This window comes from Sturnira hondurensis, unplaced genomic scaffold (genome assembly GCF_014824575.4).
Source record: "Sturnira hondurensis isolate 20B ecotype Veracruz unplaced genomic scaffold, ASM1482457v3 Scaffold0020787, whole genome shotgun sequence".
Taxonomy (NCBI): domain Eukaryota; kingdom Metazoa; phylum Chordata; class Mammalia; order Chiroptera; family Phyllostomidae; genus Sturnira; species Sturnira hondurensis.
In genome coordinates this window covers 4303365-4321271 of record NW_028093418.1, presented here as the reverse complement: position 1 = coordinate 4321271, position 17907 = coordinate 4303365, and the positions used below count along the sequence as shown (strand labels likewise).

The following is a 17907-nucleotide window of genomic DNA, read 5'->3' as shown; positions in this document are numbered from 1 at the left end:
GGTTCCATCTGCTAGGGATGTACTCTTGTAACACAGGTCTCAGAACAGCAACATTGTTAAAACAAGCAAATTAAAAGGTCAGAGAGGAAATGCACGGTCCAGGTGTACTTGATTACTACAGACCAAAAACACATCTGAGAAAAAGCAGTCGCCCCATAACTCGTGGCAGGAAGCAGTAGAGGGGCACACTCAACTGGAACTGCGTCCTGACCAGGGCAACACAGAGACGCCAGTGAACACTACCCTTCCAAAGACTAGGAAGGCTAATGGCACAAATCTGCAATAGAATGTTTAGTGAAAAAATAAAAATAAAATAGTAGCAAATTAACTTTGTTATGTAAAAAATTGTAAATGAGTGAAAGATAATTTATAAAAACACAGAAATACCCTGGTGTGGGTCATTTTTAAGGACTTAAAAAAATATTTTTAGCCCTGGCCGGTGTGGCTCAGTTGGGCATCAGGCCACACACCGCAAAGTTGTGGGTTCCATTCCCGGTCAGGGCACATGCTTGGGTTGCAGGTTCAGTCTCAGGTTGGGGTGCCTTCCAAAGGCAACCAGTCAATGTTTCTCCCTTTCCCTCTCTAAAATTTTTTTTTAAATCATGAAGCCTCATCTTTTCAACAAAAGAAAACCCCAGAAACAACAGTGCAGACGAGCGCTGTCCACCCACAGACCTGTGTCTAAGTCTGCGAGTAACGAAGAAACCTGGCAGACGGACGCCTACACGGACCTCCTCCCGCCACCTCCGCAGGGAGACGGGGGGAGGCAGCTCACCTCAGCTCATCCTGCATCTCTGCTACCTGATCCAGCAGAATACTTAGTCGGTCCCATCTCATGTTCTTACATTCCTTATGGAAGTCAAAGGCAATGTACCTACGGAAAGAAAAGATATTCAAAACTGGCCAAAGACTGAGTATTCATTTCCCCTTCTCCCAGCAACACTTGCACTGCCAACACTCCCCTCACCCCAGCACACAAACAGGTGACCGGGGACAGCAGGGCCGCCTCCACTCCACCCGGTGTGCCACCGTGCACACGGCCACCTGCTCATTACCCCCTGGAGGGAAAACTGCACACGCAGCCTGTCCCACAGGTTCCTCTGGGGCCCGAGGGCAGAGGTGGACGTGGCCCACCCAGTGCTGGAGAGGGGTGCTCAGGCACAGCGGTCGGATGGGAAGCAGAGGACCCACTCCACCTGAGGACCTGGCACACACCTATTCTCTACCCCACGTCCAAAGGATCGGGGCCCACTTTGTTCTCAAATTCATTAAAACGTTCCAACCAGTCAAACTCCATCCAGTTGTCTGTTGTGGCTAGGGGGTGCGAGAGGACCAGGACGGCCCCCACTCTGGTCAGTCACCAACCCCACTGACAAAAACCCCACCATACCAGCGCCCACACATCACACGCATGAGGGGGGCAGAGAGGAGTTTCTTGCTGGTGAATCTGTAAGGGGTTCTTTGCAGTTCTCTGGATTTAGGGGGCACACGTCTCACTGCAAGAACACATTTACCAGTGAGGTGGCCACCGTGAGCTGGGAAATGCCCCGAGAGAAAGAGAGAATCATCGACCAATCCCTGAAGGTCAGGGGAGGAAGAGAGGACGCAGAGGACCCTCACATGTTCACTTCTGCCAACTTCCCACTCGGGGGCCAGGCTGAGTCATACAGGAGGAGGACCGGGGGGACACGGCCCGCATCCACAGAGCGACGTCCAGAGGTGGCGTCTGCTCTCGTGACGCCCTTGGCTCCGAGAGGCTGCAGGCGCATCAACAACGTGGGACCCTGGGCAGGTTAAGAGGGGCTCCTATCACCTCGATTATCGCAGGGGGCAGTTAGGAACAAAACCAGAAACCGGTGTGAAAACACAGGTTAGCTAGCTGAGAGGTTTGGCCTCGGGAAGACTTGGGAGTGGGAGAAGCACTTTCCATACCAGCTCCAACAGAAGTGACAGAGTGCTGGCGTGACAGTGTTTCTGGAGTGCTGTCACCACAAATAAGACCCCTACCCTCGTCGGAAGACTCTCAGTAGGTCACCAGCACCTAAACGTATTTGGACTCTTATGCTCATAGCCTCCTACAATCACATTTACACCCTCTAAGAACGCCTTATACGGCTCTATTTTGATGATAACCAGTGACTTTAAATACATCACTGCACCGCTGAGCCCGCAGTCCAGGAGCTCTGCCCCTCCCACAGCCCCAGGAAGAGCCCTCGAGACAGGTCGGCGACACCCTTGTCTGTCCCCCGGCCTCCCTGGCTCACGCCTCAGAGGGCCCAGCACACGACTTCTCTCTTTCTGGTCACTCACCAATCCATGGACTCAATCTACTTCATTTACTCCAAGTAACATAGATTAAAAAACTAGAAAGTGAAGCAGTAAACTAAAACCTAGAAGTGAATACCCACCAGAGAGCTGAAAGGTGACAATATTCTACCATTTGACCTCACTTTCACCCCTGCCAGAACACACATGTATGAAGGAAAAGGAGTAACATACATGGTCTGATTCGCTCCTCTGCCTGGTGGTCTTTAGTGCCCCTGGGAGGCAACGACCCCCAACAGCAGGGGCCCCCACGTGCCCTGGAGCACCAGGCCGTGGCTCAGACTTGGACTCCTGTCCCAGGTCCTCAGAGCCAGCTGCTGCTCCCAACTCTAGACCCCCCAGGGGCAAGTGCACCCACGGGGGAGAGGCCTTAACCAGGTGGGTGCACGGGGGCCAGCACCCAAACCTTTCCCAGAACAGACAAGCCGACTGCACACCCAGAGATTCCCGATCCCGAGGCCGAGGTTCTGCGGGGCACGCTCCCTGGGGGTTCTGCGGCAGCGTCTGCGGCAGCGTCTGCCAGCGGCCCCTCCCGGAGCCCTCCCGAGAGCGGGCAGGCTCCCCTGTGGGGGAGGGTCTGAGGAGTCTGCCAGAGCCTTCAGATGCAACAGATGGATTCTTCCCAAGGGTTCGCTGTGTTGCTCCATTTCTGTGTATGTTTAAAATTCTCCCCAAATAACCTAGACCTATTTCTTTGGAAGGTGCCCCTCCCCAGTCTGTTCCTACTTCCTACTGGAGCATGGCCCCCATGCCTGCCGCGGGTCCTGCTGCGGCGAGTCCCAAAAGGAGGCCACCTTGCCCCTCTCTCTCAGCTGGGCAGGTGCTGCCGGCTTGGAACCCCATGGAGTTGAGGGTGATTACGTCACTGGGAACAGTGCCAAGGTCAGCCACCCAACGACCGAAGATTAGGCATCAAAGGCTGCATGGAGTCGGTGACTGTGCCTGGTGATGTGCCTGGTGGCGTCCAGGGGCCACCGGCCAGAGGGAAGCGCTGCAGCTCACGGGGTGGGTGGGGCCCCAGGAAGCGATCGGGAGGCGCTACAATTCGTGTCCAGATGACCAAGTGACACCACGCCTCAGGACGGGGGTTTTAATCAGGGACTAAATTTTTACAGACTTCAAGTTAAAACTCCACTGTTAAGAAGCTGTTATGCAACAAGAATTACGCCAGAGAAAATTGTAGGCCAAGAAAAACATGCTTTGATCTGGTATTAAAAAAAACAGTTGAAGTGCATGTTGATGAAACGCACACCACGTGAGACCTGTGCACACGTGTGTGTGTGTGTGTATGTGAGTGCACCGCTCACCCGCACAGCCCCCCAGCGGGTGTCCAGCAGGTACCTGATCATTCCATTTCCCAAGGAAGACACCATGGTTGCAAATGCTTGTTCAAGTGGCTTCTCTGAACCCTTCTGGTTCACCTGTAAAAAATGAGGAACACGAGAGCTTTAAGTTTCTTTACCAAGGGAGTGGCGTCAGCAAGACGGAGGACCAGGGCACCCCGAGCCCCTGGTCCTCCACAAAGACCCTGAAAAACAGAAGCCGTCTGATCCAACTTGAGAGGCGCTCCGGAAACCAATCGAAGGTCTACAGCAACCCAGGAAATGTCCAATCAAGAACCCGTCTGTGAAATCACAGGACGGTTTGGGGGCGTTCTGACTTGCCCTTACCCCACTCCTTCCCGGTGCAGCGGGGTCTTTGTCTTAAGCAGTGGCAACCGGTTCTCAATTCCCCTCCTCACACGGGGACAGCAGACCGGACCCTACCGCACAGCGCGGTGCCTGGTCTGCTCTGACCCAGTGGACAGGCTCATCTGCCTCTGTCTCCCATAACTGAACGTGACAGGGGACATGGTGGACAGTGCTGGGAGAAGCTACAGCAGCACTGCAGACCCCCAGATGCCCAGGGCAAGAGATCCTGAGTACAGAGACACAGAAACAGACCATCTCGCCTGCACGGGACCCTGCAGAGATGTCCTTTGGGAAATCAGGACATTAAAAGGCAGCCATGTACAAGGACAACTTTAGAAAGCCACCTGCACACCAGGTAAGACGCGGGCTCAGAAAGTCCTGAGAATACCTTCGATCTTCACCTCAGGGCGAACCCTAGGCTCAGAGCAAGCCTCCCAACCTGCATAGACTGGGAGCTGACGCTGTTCTCTCTCTTTTTTCTTTGTTTCAATTCCTGACGTTCAAGGAAATCTCAGTCAAAACACTGGCTGAACATGAGCTGAAAGAACAGGCTCCGGTGAGCACACATGACAAGAAACAGTCTTAGCAAACACAGCCCGGAGTCTCCGAACAAACGGCGTGTGGAGCCTTCAAGCAGTAAAACCACATACACACACAAAGAGCAAACCCACGGGTCCAGAGTTAGCACACCGTAACCAGCCAGCACCCCACTTTCAGCCACAACAAAGAAATCGGAGGGCGCACAATGAGACAAGGAAACAAGGCATATTCAGTGACCACAGGCACCCTTGCAGAAACTCATTAGGAAAAGGTTCTAGAAGGAGCGGTCTCACCCCGCCCTCCACCCCACCCCTTCCCCACAAGTGTGTGTTCCTTGCCTCCCTCTCTCCTGAGCAGAAGGGCCCTTCTGCCTTGGTAACTTGTTTCCTGGTCCCTCGCCCAACCGGCTCACTTTTCCTCCCTCTGCAACCTTCTAAACAAACTTTCTCTTATCGTTTGCAAAAAATATGCTCAGAGCTGTAATAAAATATGGACCAAAAAAATTAAAGAGAATCAGGAAAACAGTGTAGGAACAAAGCAAGAATCTGAACAAAGAGACAAACTTTTGAAAGGAACCAAACGCTATGCCTAGGGATGAAAAGTACAAAATGGAAATTCAAGTTCAAGAAAGGAGTTCAAAAGCAAAACGAATCAGCAAACCTGAAGACGGGACAAGTGAACTAATCAGGTGTGAGGAGCAGAAAGGAGAGAATGAAGCAGAGCGAGCGGAGGCACAGCGGGGCTTCTCACACGCCCTGGCACAGACCACGTGCGCACCATGGGGACCTCGGAAAGAGGGGCAAGAGAAGGGGTGCAGAGATGACCGCATTTTTTTCCAGACCATAAGATGCATCTAGGTTTTAGGGGAAAACAGGAAAAGAATTTTGAAGCAAAAAATGTGGTAAAATATTTAATAACACACAAATAACATAATATTTCACCAATGTAAATGTAAAGAGAACTCAACAGCAGCATTACCAACCATTATTCCTCCCAAACTGGGGGTGGGGGTGTGCCTTACAGTCCGAAAAATAAGGTATTTAATGAAAAAGTGGCCCCAAACCTCCCATATTTGATGAAAAATAAATCTTCAAACTCAAGAGGTTGACCAACTGTAAGTGTAATAAACCCAAAGAACCCCACACCAAACACACTGTAATTAAGAGAGGATACTAAACTCACAAGAGAAATGACTCATCACATACAGTGAATTCCCAACAGGATTATGTGACAATTTCTCTGCAGAAACCTCGGAAGCCGGAGGCAGTGGGGTGATCCGTGTAAAGTACTGAAGGAACAGACTTGTCTGAAGACAACAAATGAACAGACAAGACGGACAAAAATTCACAGACTCGATGGCAGCGCGCTGGTTACTGGAAGGAGAGCAGGACAGGCAGAGGCGGGAAAGGGGGTCCCACGTACGGTGATGGAAGGAGATCTGACTCTGGGTGAACACAGCAGAACTGAACATGACCCCAATAAATTCAATAATAAAAAGGCGAAACAAACCCAAAAAAGAACTGTCAAGCAAAAAATCTATTTTGCAAAATGGTCTTTCAAAAACGAGAGAACAATTAAGAGAGCCCGAGACAAATGAGCTGCGGGAGTTCACAACCACTACACCTGCCCACAGGAAACACTGCAGCCAGTCCTGCGGGAGGAGAGGAAGGGATGCTACGAAGTGTCTCCAAGACACAGACCAGTGGCCGGCAAACAAGGGAAAAGACGCTCAACATCGCCAGTCGTCAGAGATGCACTTCAAAGCCGCAAAGGCACGGCACCTCACACCCTCAAGGATGACCGTAACAAAAGCCAAAATATGGAAAATGACAGTGCTGGCAAGGATGTGGAGAAACTGGAGCCCTGGTGCATCGTGGGGAGGAATGCAAAATTGTACTCTGCACACTCAGAACTGTAGCTACAGTATGGCTGCTCCTTAAAACGTTACACAGAAATACTGTAAGGGTGGCAATTCTACTCCTAGGTACTACAGCTAATGAAGAACTGGACGTGGGGACCCAAACGGACCCGTGCACACTGTGTCCTTCACAGTAACTGCAACGTGGAAACGACGCCCACTGACAAACCAGTGGGTAAACAAACCACGGCACGCACAAACCACGGAGCGCTGAGTCTCAGAGAGGAACGGAATTTTGATACACGCTGCAGCAGGAATGGACTGCAGGTAGAATGGACTGTAGGCACAAAGGATCAGATAGTGAATAGGCAGATTTATACAGAAGGTGGAACAGAGTTAGTTGGGGCTGAGGGGAGAGGGATAATAAGTTTAATGAATTACTGAGCTTCTGTTTGGTACAATGAGGAGTTAGAAGTGGTCAGTACGACACCATTTCTGGTTGCACAATATATTTTCTTAAAGATTTTACTTATTTTTTAGAGAGAGGGGAAGGGAGGGAGAAAGAGAGGGAGAAGAACATCCATGTATGAGAGAAACATTAATCAGTTGCCGCCCCCCAGCCCCCACCCCAGGACCTGGCCTGTAACCCAGGCAACATGCCCTGACTGGGTATTGAACTGATGACCTTTCAGTTCACAGGCCAGCACTCAACCCAATGAGCCACAGCAGCCAAGGCTGCACAAAATTCTTAATGCCATTAACTGCACACTTAAAATGGTTAAAATTATAGAATTTATGTTTAAAAAGTCATTTTTCTTGTTTTGCTCCCCCCAAAATAATAAGAAACATACCAGGTTGATTATGACTTGCTTCCCATAAATAATTAATTGCGAATCAAAATGCCTTTGGAAACCATCCATCTAGAGAGGAAAAAAAGTTATACACTTTATCAGAATGCACTGTGAGAATATTCGTAAGACCTTTCAAAGTATCTTCTTACCCGTCCTCGCTATAGAAACCCCATGCTCGTCCAGACAGTCCAAGCGCCACGCACTGAACGGCAGTGACAGGCGCCAGGACTCCGAGCTGCGGGGCCGGCTGCAGTGTGAGCACCACCTCCCACAGAGCACACTGAGTGCTCGGGACGCCGCGTGGCTGGAGATCTCACCGAAATCTCCGAAGTCTGAATGTGTGACACCGTTCAACCGTGGCGTGGGTTTCCCATTCCCAACACGCCACCTACACACGGCCACCTGGACCAGAAGGGGTGTCCAACCTTGCTGCGTCTCTGGGCCACACATTAGATGCACAGTGACGCAGAATCACAAAAACATCTCATAATACTTTAAGTAAATTGGCGATTTTGTGCTGGGCCGCACCCACAGACACCCTGGGCTGCATGCGCCCACGGCTGCAGGCTGGACACCCCCAGGGGCTCACTGAGTGCCAGAACCAAGGAGGAAGGCCTCGAAGATGAGGAATTCTGACTTGCGGGGAATAAATACATGCTCTATATGTACATTATAACGCCAACTAGCTTCTGGTTTTGGCCAGTAAGGAAAACCTGGAAGATACACACATGATTTGCTACTTTGTTGATCTGTGGCTGTGGTTTGTACTTGAGGTTCGGTCTCTGAGACCAGAAAACTGGTATGGATCCTCGAGTCTGAAAGAAAAGAGAGCGACGTGAAAGGAAACAACACACAGACTTGTCCTTCTCGGCTGTCACAGGTGGACACACACCGACGACAGCAAAGGAAAACAAGCACCGCCTCCCAGCTGAAAGGAGTGCGTGTGCAGCTGCTCCTGGAGTCCCTATTTTGCGGAAATACTTTCGGAAAGGAACTTTTCTCCATCTGATTTTCTAAACAAGACACCAGTACACCGTTCAGTGTTTCCCCTAAATTCTAAAATAAACCAAGTTATCTGAGTCAAACTAACAAGTTACGCCTGTTATCTGATTTGGCGTTATAAAAATAAAACTGGAAGACTGGCTATACTCATTCTCACGTGAATCTCCTATGTTCAGCCACTAAAGCTCCCAAGGAGCTAGTGACCCACGACTCCTCGAGGCGGCAACGAAAGAGAGGGAGATGCTGCCTCGGAATTAGGGGCGAGGCAGGGGGTCCGCTGTCCTGTCAGCACCGCCCAGTGTTGGTCTGAGGGACCGAGCTGAGGGAGGCTCCATTTCCCTAGCCCCTGCCCCTCCGACCCCACGCTCGCCTTCAGGGGTTTCACTGAAGGGCAGGAAATGCCAGCAAGTGAGTCCCAGATTAATGGGATGATGCCTCTGCTTTGGGTGAACTTTTCCCACACTGCAGACACAGACTTTAGGGAGGAGGGGAGGAAAGAGAAGTTTCAGTGCCGGGACAGAACGCTGCGGTCCAAGCAGAAGAGCCTGGCTGGCTGGCCGCCCCCGGGCCACTTGCCTGGACAAATGAGGCTTTGCTTCCACCATAGTGCACAATCTGCTCTGTTTCCACAAAGTTAGCCGCGTGGCCCTCAGAATCGATCCCTAAAGTGGAAAACATTCAATTAACTGTCTTTATCACATAAGAAACACATCAGAAAATTCAATTGAACTTAAGAGAGAATTAAGTCAGTTCACGTCAGTGGAAAAGTACTTATAAAAATATGCTTTAAACAAATGCACAGTGCGTGATCAGAAAGCTAAGAGATGCTCGTTCATTCCAAACGGCTTAAAGGGTGGTATTAAGAGCCTATTAATAAAGCTGGTTGATATTTAATGCACCAATTGTTTATACAAACACACTCCTATAATTCCCCCAAAACAGTGTTTCTCAAACTTGAGATATATTTTACAGAAAACACATTCTCAAGGACTCTTGGGAGTATGTTCATAAATCCCAGTTTAAAAAATACTACTATAGTATTTTGAAGGTTAAAACCATTAAACACAATTATCTGATGCCAGTGGGGGCCATCATGTTAATACTATTTCATTACGATAATAAGCAAAATGGCCCAGCAGAGGCTCATGATGATGGTAACCACGCGAACGCCGCGAACACGAGCACCGAGCCCCATCGGAGAAGCACCGCTGAGATCCCGGTCCTGCTCCGGGACATCCTCCCCAGCACCCGGCGCTCCTCCTCCACGGTCTGGTCCCCACGACCTCGTTTCACTAAGAAAGCTTGCTGAGCCCAGGTAACTTTGATAAGTCCCTGACTCAAATCACCAAATTACCAGGAAAAAAATCAGCGGATTTTTAACTGTCTGAAATCTTTAACATTATTTCTATATGACATATTTCACAAACAAAACATTTTGAGATGTGCAGTTCCAGGGTTTTTGTTAATGTGTTAACAGCAGGGGAGAGAATTATTGAGTCAAATCAATAATGAAGCACCTTCTCGGTACCTCTCAAGCTACTTGTCAGAAGCACAGACCATATACACTTGATCCTTCCCACAATTCCCATATTTCCACTACACAACAGTATGTAGTAATTTTTAAAAGCAAGATGGAGATGGGGCGGGGGCAGAGAGAGACAGACCTTTATGAAAAGATTTTCACAGTAAGTTAAAGAAAACCAAGGTGCAAGAAATGTGCACAGTACACAGGCACTGTCTGCAAGGGGCGGAGAGGGCACACCTGTGAAGCACAGAGCTGCCCGGAAGGGTAAATGGACGCTAACACCTGACTGGCTGGTGGGGGAAAGATACAGCAGGTGGGGCCAGAACAAGAAATATTTTTCATTGCATTTCTTTTTATACTTTCTGATAGCTGAACTATATATGAATGTATGACCTATCAAAAACTTTTATGAAAAATGATGTCTCCAGCCCTGGCCCGGAGGCTCAGCTGGTTAGAGCATCATCCCATACACCGAAAGGCTGCAAGTTCAACCACCGGCCAGGGAACACACCGAGGTTGCGGGCTGCGTCTCCAGAGGCAACCAACTGATGCTGCTTTCTCCCGGCGATGCCCTGCTCCCTCCCTCTCCCCTCCTCTCTCTCTCCTGTCAGCGAACATATCCTGGGTGAGCATTAAAAAAACCTTATGTCTCCATCCAAGAAACGCTAGTTCCGGGGGCGCTGCCAACGCTAACTCTGGTCTGGAACCTTGGCCAGCTCGCTCACTCAACGTCTTTCTTCCTCTGCTCTATCGCCTACAATAAGGGAGATCAACCAAGTAACTTGCCGACCCAAAACTACAATTCATCCAACGGTCCTCAAGATTTTATCCCAATAGTTTGGCCAAAAAAAAAGGGGGGCGAGAAACTCCTTTTCATGACAGTAACTTTTTTCGTCTTTTTTTGAAAAAGATTTTATTTATTTATCTTTTAGAAAGGAAGGGAAAGAGAGAGGGAGAGAAATATCAGTGTATGGTTGCCTCTGGTGTGTCCCCTGCTGGGAACCGGCCTGCAACCCAGGCATGTGCCCTGACTGGGAATCGAACTGCGATCGTGTGGTTCGCAGGCTCGCGCTCAATCCACTGAGCTACACCAGCCAGGGCTCATGACAGTGACTTTTAACACAAATTTTAAAAGGTTGGTTTAAGTAAATTAGCATCTGCCGGTACGAAACCTAGAGAGCAAACGCTCAAGATGGAAATCTTCAAAGCCGAAGCCCTAAAGCCAAACGTCTAGCTTCCTGCACGCGAAGCAGCCAAGAACGAGAGAGGCAGACACTTCCCGACAGGAGCCGAGGCTACTGAAAGCTGCACCGAGTCCAGCTTGTGGCCGCACATCCAGCAGGTAACACCCGCCGGGCTCTGAAAGCAGCGAGCAGCAGCGGACAGCGTCCCTTCGCACCTGCAGCGTGGCTGCGGGGCTGGAGCAAGGCACCGGAGACCTAGCTAATTACTACAGTGAGGCAGGAGGTAAGTGTTTATTTTACTGAGGGTATCAGATGATCGTGCAAACAAATAAAACACGAGCGGTTACAGTTCTATCCCCGTAAACCAGGACGTTAATCAGAGCTAATGTACCCTACCTCGGACATAGTAGCGCACACCAGCTCTGAAACAGCTCCTCCTCGAGATAAGAATCCAATCAAAGTATTTGCCATTAATAGAACACGAGTGCATAGTAATAACTCGCCTACATTAAGGAAAATGTAACGCACAGAGAAATCCCATGTATTACTTCCAGGCGGAAGGACTCTGACAAGTTGTACACGGGGCATGAGAGAGAGGAGCCCAGGGTGACTCTAAATCTGCTGGGCATCTACAGAAACCTCAAGCGTCCTAGAGCTAGACAGAACCCTGAAGACCCTGCAGCCTCTGGGCTCTTCCCCACCTCAGTGGGTGGTTTCCTTCCACTCACTCTGGTCAAAAATTTAGATTTGTAGTGAACTTCTCTCTTTTACACCCCATGTACAATTTGTCAGAAAATCCTGTGAGCTCTACCTGCAAAACACATCTGGACCCTGACCACTTCCCACCACCATCGCTGCTATCACCTTAGTCCCAGGCATCATCGCCCTTCACCTGGACCACTTCACCTGCCTCCTAATTATTCTCTGTCCCCCTTGCTCTCCTCTGGCCTCTTCTCTCATGTCACTGTCACCCAGTGACCCTGACTTCTCATGCCAATCCTCTACTTAGATCCCAGCAGTTTCTCATCGCAGCTGAAGGGAGACACAGTCTTCTCGGCCGGGCAAGGTCTGGGCCCAGATAACACTTCTCTGGCTCCACCCCTTGCTCCCCACCAGCTCCCTCTGCTCCAGGTACGTGCCTGCCCTGGGGCCTTGTCCTGGCTGATCTCTATGTATTGGAAACACGTGACTGTACCTCTAATCAAGAAACTACATTAAACAAAAACTAATTTAGAGTTTTAGATTAAGCCAAATGGATAAACTATTCTAAAATCGCCTAGAAAAAGTGTTCTGTAAATCTCACTCGATAGTATTTGTCCATTCACAATCTCTTTTGAGGGAAAAACAGTAATTGGCCCAAACCCCTTCAAGCACTGCCTAAATACACCTGCTATTCTTTCACCCCAAGGAGAGCCCGGAAAGCTCCAGGGAGGAAGAGCCCTGGCTTCTGCAGGCGCGGCCCTGGCCCTGAGCTCACCAGCACCCTGTGCCTCTCCCTCCCGGGCCAGCTCTCCTGCGCCCTAGTTTCCCTATTTTTCTCACGACGTCTACGACAAAGGTAGGCTTTTAAAGCAAACTTCCAATTACATAGTCATTACTCATTTTGCATTTGTCCTGACTTCCCCACTCCCCAAGAATTATCTGTTTTTATTTTTCTGTGACTATTTCAGATGATAAATATAATTTGTGACTAACTCTCCTCTCCAAGTTGCAGATCACCCTAGTACCTGAGTCTAAATTTCCAAGGACAGTTTTCATTTCAAAAGCAAGGTTTAAACTACTTTTGTTTGTTAATACAAAGTCTAACAAAGGCAAAACACAATATCCCTATTCCTTCTTTTTTTAAACCACCAGCCCCAGAACTCTTTAACAGAGAATAATTTAGTCTAGAGTATATCCTTAAAAGGGGGAGGGGTCATTTACAAACACTATTCTAAGATTTTATGTTAATGGGTTTTTATTTTGTTTTCAAAAGCAATTTCTACTAATTCTACAATACTCTTCTCATGCAACATTTGAGACTGTCTCTAACCCTGCCTTACAACAATCCCTGTTTCAACTACAGACGGCCAGGGCCCCAGAGAGCAGCACCATGTAAGGATACAGCCATGCAACACTGGAAGAGCAAACCGATGGACCTGAAATGAAGACACACGTTATGCTTAGGAGTAAATATGCTTTAAAAGCAAACAAAAAGCACCACATAAAATATATTTACACGTGAGAAAGTAATATACCAATGTAACAAGGTAGTAAGCTTATGGGTAACTGAATTCTAAAGGCAGCTCTGCAGTTAACCACGCCTCCCGGTTAAAGACGGGAAGGGCGTGCAGCGGCCGCCTGTGCGGGCTCAGCCACGGGGGTTGGACACCGAGGAAACCACTGCAGCTGCACAGCACTCGCCTCCCTCCCTTCAGGGCTTTGCCTCTGACAGCTTCACTCCTCTGGGGAAAAGACACACCCATGCTAACTGGTCGCAGCTCAGACCACTTTGGTAAAAAAAGCAAAGCAAATGACAAGAAATAAAGCCACCAGGCAAATCTAGTCACCCAGATTCCGGGTATACTGGGCCTCCATGTTTGTGCCTCATTCTGTAAACTAAGGAGGGAGGAAGGCGACACCCAGGCCAGTCTCCTGGGAGGAGGAAGGAAACCCCCCGTCCCAGAGGAAGACAAATGCCCAGCTCCGCACCTGCCTGGGGACTTAGTTCTGGCCCCGAATCTCTCCACTCTTCGTCCCCCAAGGCCCAACTCTCTTACTCGTAAAGCACACAGTGTTCTTACTCAAGTAGCTTCTCTTTACTTAGGGCTTCTAAGGAGGTAAGAGCAGAATGGCTGTTCTCCCTCTAGAACGACGTGAGCGGGAGCCCAGACCGCAGTTTGTGAGTCATCCGCACAGTGAGGTTAGCCTCCCCGAACCCTCGGTGACCAGGCGGCCATTCTACAGTATGTGTCCAATTAAAACTTAGGCTGTAACAAACCAGCAGGTTTGATTTAGTGTACATTACCTCTGGCTGAGCAGAAAGTTCTCTCAGGAGATGACAATTCCATACAAACCGCTGATCTGCCTACGAGAGAAATTTTAGAGTAAAAAAATAGCTCCTGCCAGGTGAGTCTCTACTGAAAGAAAATGACAGCAATGTTTCTACCTCGTAGCTAGAAATAGGTCTCTTTGACAGGCTCCCACCAGAACCCCTCCTCCCCTCACATCGGCCCCCTCCCCACCTCGGGCTTTTCTTGCCGCACCGCCTCAAGGCAGCGCTGCTGGCCCAGAAATCGGGTGTCCCCTCAGGGTCTTTCTTTCTCATGTACTCAGTCCATGGGCAAGTCTTCCAATCCCGCCCTCTTTTCTGCAGACCCATTCCCATGACCCTTGGCCAGCTCCTGGCTCCAGCCTACCACTGACGTCCAGTCTGGGCCCCACCCCTCCCACCCCTCCCTCTACTGGCGGCCAGTCAGAGTTCTGGGATGCGACAGGCCTCCTGTCTGCTGGAATTCTCCCCTGGCTCTGCGTGGCCTAAGCAGCCCTGGGGCCTGGCAGCCCCCACTGCACTCTCAGATCTCATCTCTGGCCATCCTGACGTTCCAACTATAAACACAGAGGAGCTCCTTCCACGACTCTCTCCATTCTCTTCACATAAAACCCACCCAGTCGACAGCGCCCCCACCCTCCCACCCCATCTGAGAGGCACGGAGAGCGGCACTTGCTCTCAGCCATAACCAGGGGACAGGACGCTCCCTGAGATTCATGTGCATGTTCCGTGCCGGCTGTACTGGTCACTCAGCAGTACATCATGTAACTGAACAGTTTATACATCAGTGAAATGGGACTTAAAAACAAACTGCTGTTTACATGAAGCTAAGTGAGTTAGAATTTAAACTTGATAAAAGGCAAGTTGCTACAACAAAGCTGCCACTGAATTAGAAGAGGACGTGGCAACTAGAAAGGGTTAGAGAGACACGGTGAAAACCTGTGGGTTCTGCACACACACTGCTCCGTGTCGAAATACTTAGAGACTCAAAGTGGGAAGCGTGATGGATATAATCTATCTAGGAAAGACAATCAGGAATCATGGACCCCAAAACAAAGGAAAGTATATGGTCCTACTTCAAGAAACTGGACAGTCAATGCAAATTTTGAGTCAGAAGAAATGTTTAAGGCATATGTGGTGCATTCATCACCTTTAGGGTTCCCTACGCTACTCTGACTTTTTTGATTCACTGACAAAAAATTCCTTTGCAGTCCCCACAGATGTAATGGCTTCTTTTTCAGTTTAGCCTAATACGTCACCATCTCTGCCTGGAAACCGGCCCTCTTCCATTCTCACCTGACCACTAGGGCCTATTCATCACCAAATCTGATCTTGCCGTGACTGCGAGGACTGAGTACTGGCCTATTCGATTCGGCCAGGCACATGCCTGGATTGCAGGCCAGGCTCCCCAGCAGGGGGTACATGAGAGGCAACCACACATTGATGTTTCTCTCCCTCTTTCTCCCTCCCTTCCCCTCTCTCTAAAAATAAATTTAAAAATCTTTTTTAAAAAAGTGATCTCTGTAGAGTTGTCCCTGACTGAGGCAGAGTGACACCCACCTTGCTGTGGGGACCCTCTACACCTGGGTGCCAAAATCTCCAAGATGGCAAGTGTCCCCTGTTTTGTTGACTGCCTGGACTCCCTCATCCCCAGGAGACGGCAGGCTCCCACAAGGCAGGGGCCATGTCATTTCATTCTGTGTCCCTACTGGCTAGCCAAAACAGTGCCTGGTGTGCAGTAGGCATCTGAGAGACATTTGGTAAACACATGGACAATGAAGCAGCTGCTTTGGAAAGCAATGGTGTCTTTAGCTAAAAGCCCAATTTCTTGACTGCTCAGCTTACGTCTGAATTTACAGCCAAATCTACGTAAGTTTTACCAGATTAGAGTATGAAATCATCATAAAGCCAATCAACCAAAACATTGATTTAGGTTGAACTATATGAAATTATCATTTTTACTGGTCAAAACTCATTAATTACTGGCAACATCACATGGTCCAATCCAACATGGAACCGACAGCAACCCTTGCAAGTCTGTCTGCCCCGCAGACACACCTAAGGTCGCTCATCAAAAAACTGAGACAGCCACCGTCCAGGCTCCTGAATAGCAAGGACGTGAAGTTGAGATCTGAGGCCCAGTTTTAAAGATACACTCATCTTATAAAAAAATAAAAGCGAAATAACTAAAAACCCCACCTTAAACAAAGACTGTTTTCAACTTCTTAAGTCAGTAAGTTTTTACTTTTCTAGATGCAAAAACTATGATACCACTGCAGAAAGACATTACTTTTAGCAGCAGAATTACATTACTGACGCTCCTAATACCCATCAGACTACAGAACACCCAGGGCGAGGAAATCACCAACTCGTGTGTGATGGCCTGACTTCCGACGACCTGCGTCATGGACCCTGACTCTGGGACCGATGCATGTTTGAAAACAGACATCCAGCCAGGGCTGAGAAAAAGCAGTATGTATCTTAATGAAATAGAGACATGCCTCTTTCAAAAACCCAAAGAAGTAAAAATAACTGTTTAGCTTACCCTTTCCAAGAGACTCATTTCTTGAAATTCTGGACTAGTGTTTGACAGCCGCTGCAAAGTGTGGGTCAAATCATATGTGGTCGAGAAGTAAAACCCATCCACATTCAAGACGTGGGTTATCATTGCGAGGAAGGTTTTATTATCTTGTAACTGTAAGCAGAAAGGATAAAAAAATCAGCCCGCCTCACCCGTGAGAAAGACTGTCGTCACGGAGAACTAATGACAATAAACTCCCTAAGTCTGGCAGTACCGAACACCACCGGCACAGGACCGCGCTCAACAGTGCGTGGTGCGATGACTACCCTAACCCATCAGGCAGAACCCGTGCCTCTGGTCCCCTTCGCGGTGCTTACTCTAATGGGCAGAGGGTGATTTTAACGAAATACCACCAACATAAGTGATGCCAGACGCTTTACACAGATCTTGTTTCACCTTCCAAATCAAACCTGCTGGGTCAGTAATCATCCTCATCCAACAAACGGAAAACACATTCTCGAGCAGCTCAGTAACACAAAGAGTAAGTAACAAGAGAGTAATACCATCCACATTCTTAAGAAATCTGACTAGGCCCTGGCCAGCTAGCTCGGTTGGCTGGAATGTCATCCCGATAGGCCAAGACTGCGGGTTCGATCCCCAGTCAGGCAGTACAAGAAGCCAGTGAATGCACAGATGGGTGGAACAACAAGCGATGTTTCCCTCTCCCTTTCTCTAAAATGAATAAATACAATTTAAAAACAAACAAACAAACAATAGCTGGGGAGCATGGTAAGTAAAACAGAATTCTTTTTAAAGAAAATCAGCAAGTCCTGTAAAAGCAACATAGGTCTTATTTTCGGATAATCATCTCATCGGGCTTGCCCAGTGAATGCCCAGACTGACACACGTCTTTGTCTCTGCTTTCAAGAACAGCTGCTGGCGCTGGGTAACAGGAAACACAGCCACGTCACTAAGGCCTCCGGCCGCGACGCTCAGTCTCGTGGACAGGGCCAGTGGCAGCATCCCCACAGCAGCAACTTCGCCCACACCTCACTTACGTCCCACCTGAACTTCGCTTCCGGGGCTGCCACTTTCTGTCTGCACTTTCATCGTTGCCTGGCTGGGCTTTAGGTAATAAGCCAGGATGGCTGGAATGCGAACCATCTCGTTGGGGGAGGGACGGCCGTTACTAAACCACGCTAGCGGAAATCTGCGCACATGGGGGGCCGGGGCGGGGGGGCCTGCCTGAACACAGACACCGCGCCCACATCCACTGTGGCACAAATGAAGAGAACTTTTTCCCTTTAGGGAAAAAGGGAATGAAATAGGGTGAGTGGAACTTCAAAGGTACTTAACATTTTATTTCTTTACAAAAAGGA

The 17907-nt window shown here is 49.1% G+C and overlaps 1 protein-coding gene across 1 annotated transcript in view; it reads right to left on the bottom strand.

The window, feature by feature from the left end:
* The window catches only part of SACM1L (SAC1 like phosphatidylinositide phosphatase), a 45114-nt gene that overhangs the window by 7142 nt on the left and 20065 nt on the right, over nucleotides 1–17907 (bottom strand). Inside the window, exons 5-13 of the mRNA XM_037030605.1 lie at nucleotides 16553–16702; nucleotides 13984–14043; nucleotides 13081–13114; nucleotides 11373–11474; nucleotides 8844–8929; nucleotides 7994–8080; nucleotides 7266–7334; nucleotides 3667–3746; nucleotides 776–874 (exon numbers count right to left, since the gene is read on the bottom strand). Coding sequence (XP_036886500.1) covers nucleotides 776–874; nucleotides 3667–3746; nucleotides 7266–7334; nucleotides 7994–8080; nucleotides 8844–8929; nucleotides 11373–11474; nucleotides 13081–13114; nucleotides 13984–14043; nucleotides 16553–16702 — 767 coding nt within the window. The remainder of the gene's footprint in view (nucleotides 1–775; nucleotides 875–3666; nucleotides 3747–7265; nucleotides 7335–7993; nucleotides 8081–8843; nucleotides 8930–11372; nucleotides 11475–13080; nucleotides 13115–13983; nucleotides 14044–16552; nucleotides 16703–17907) is intronic.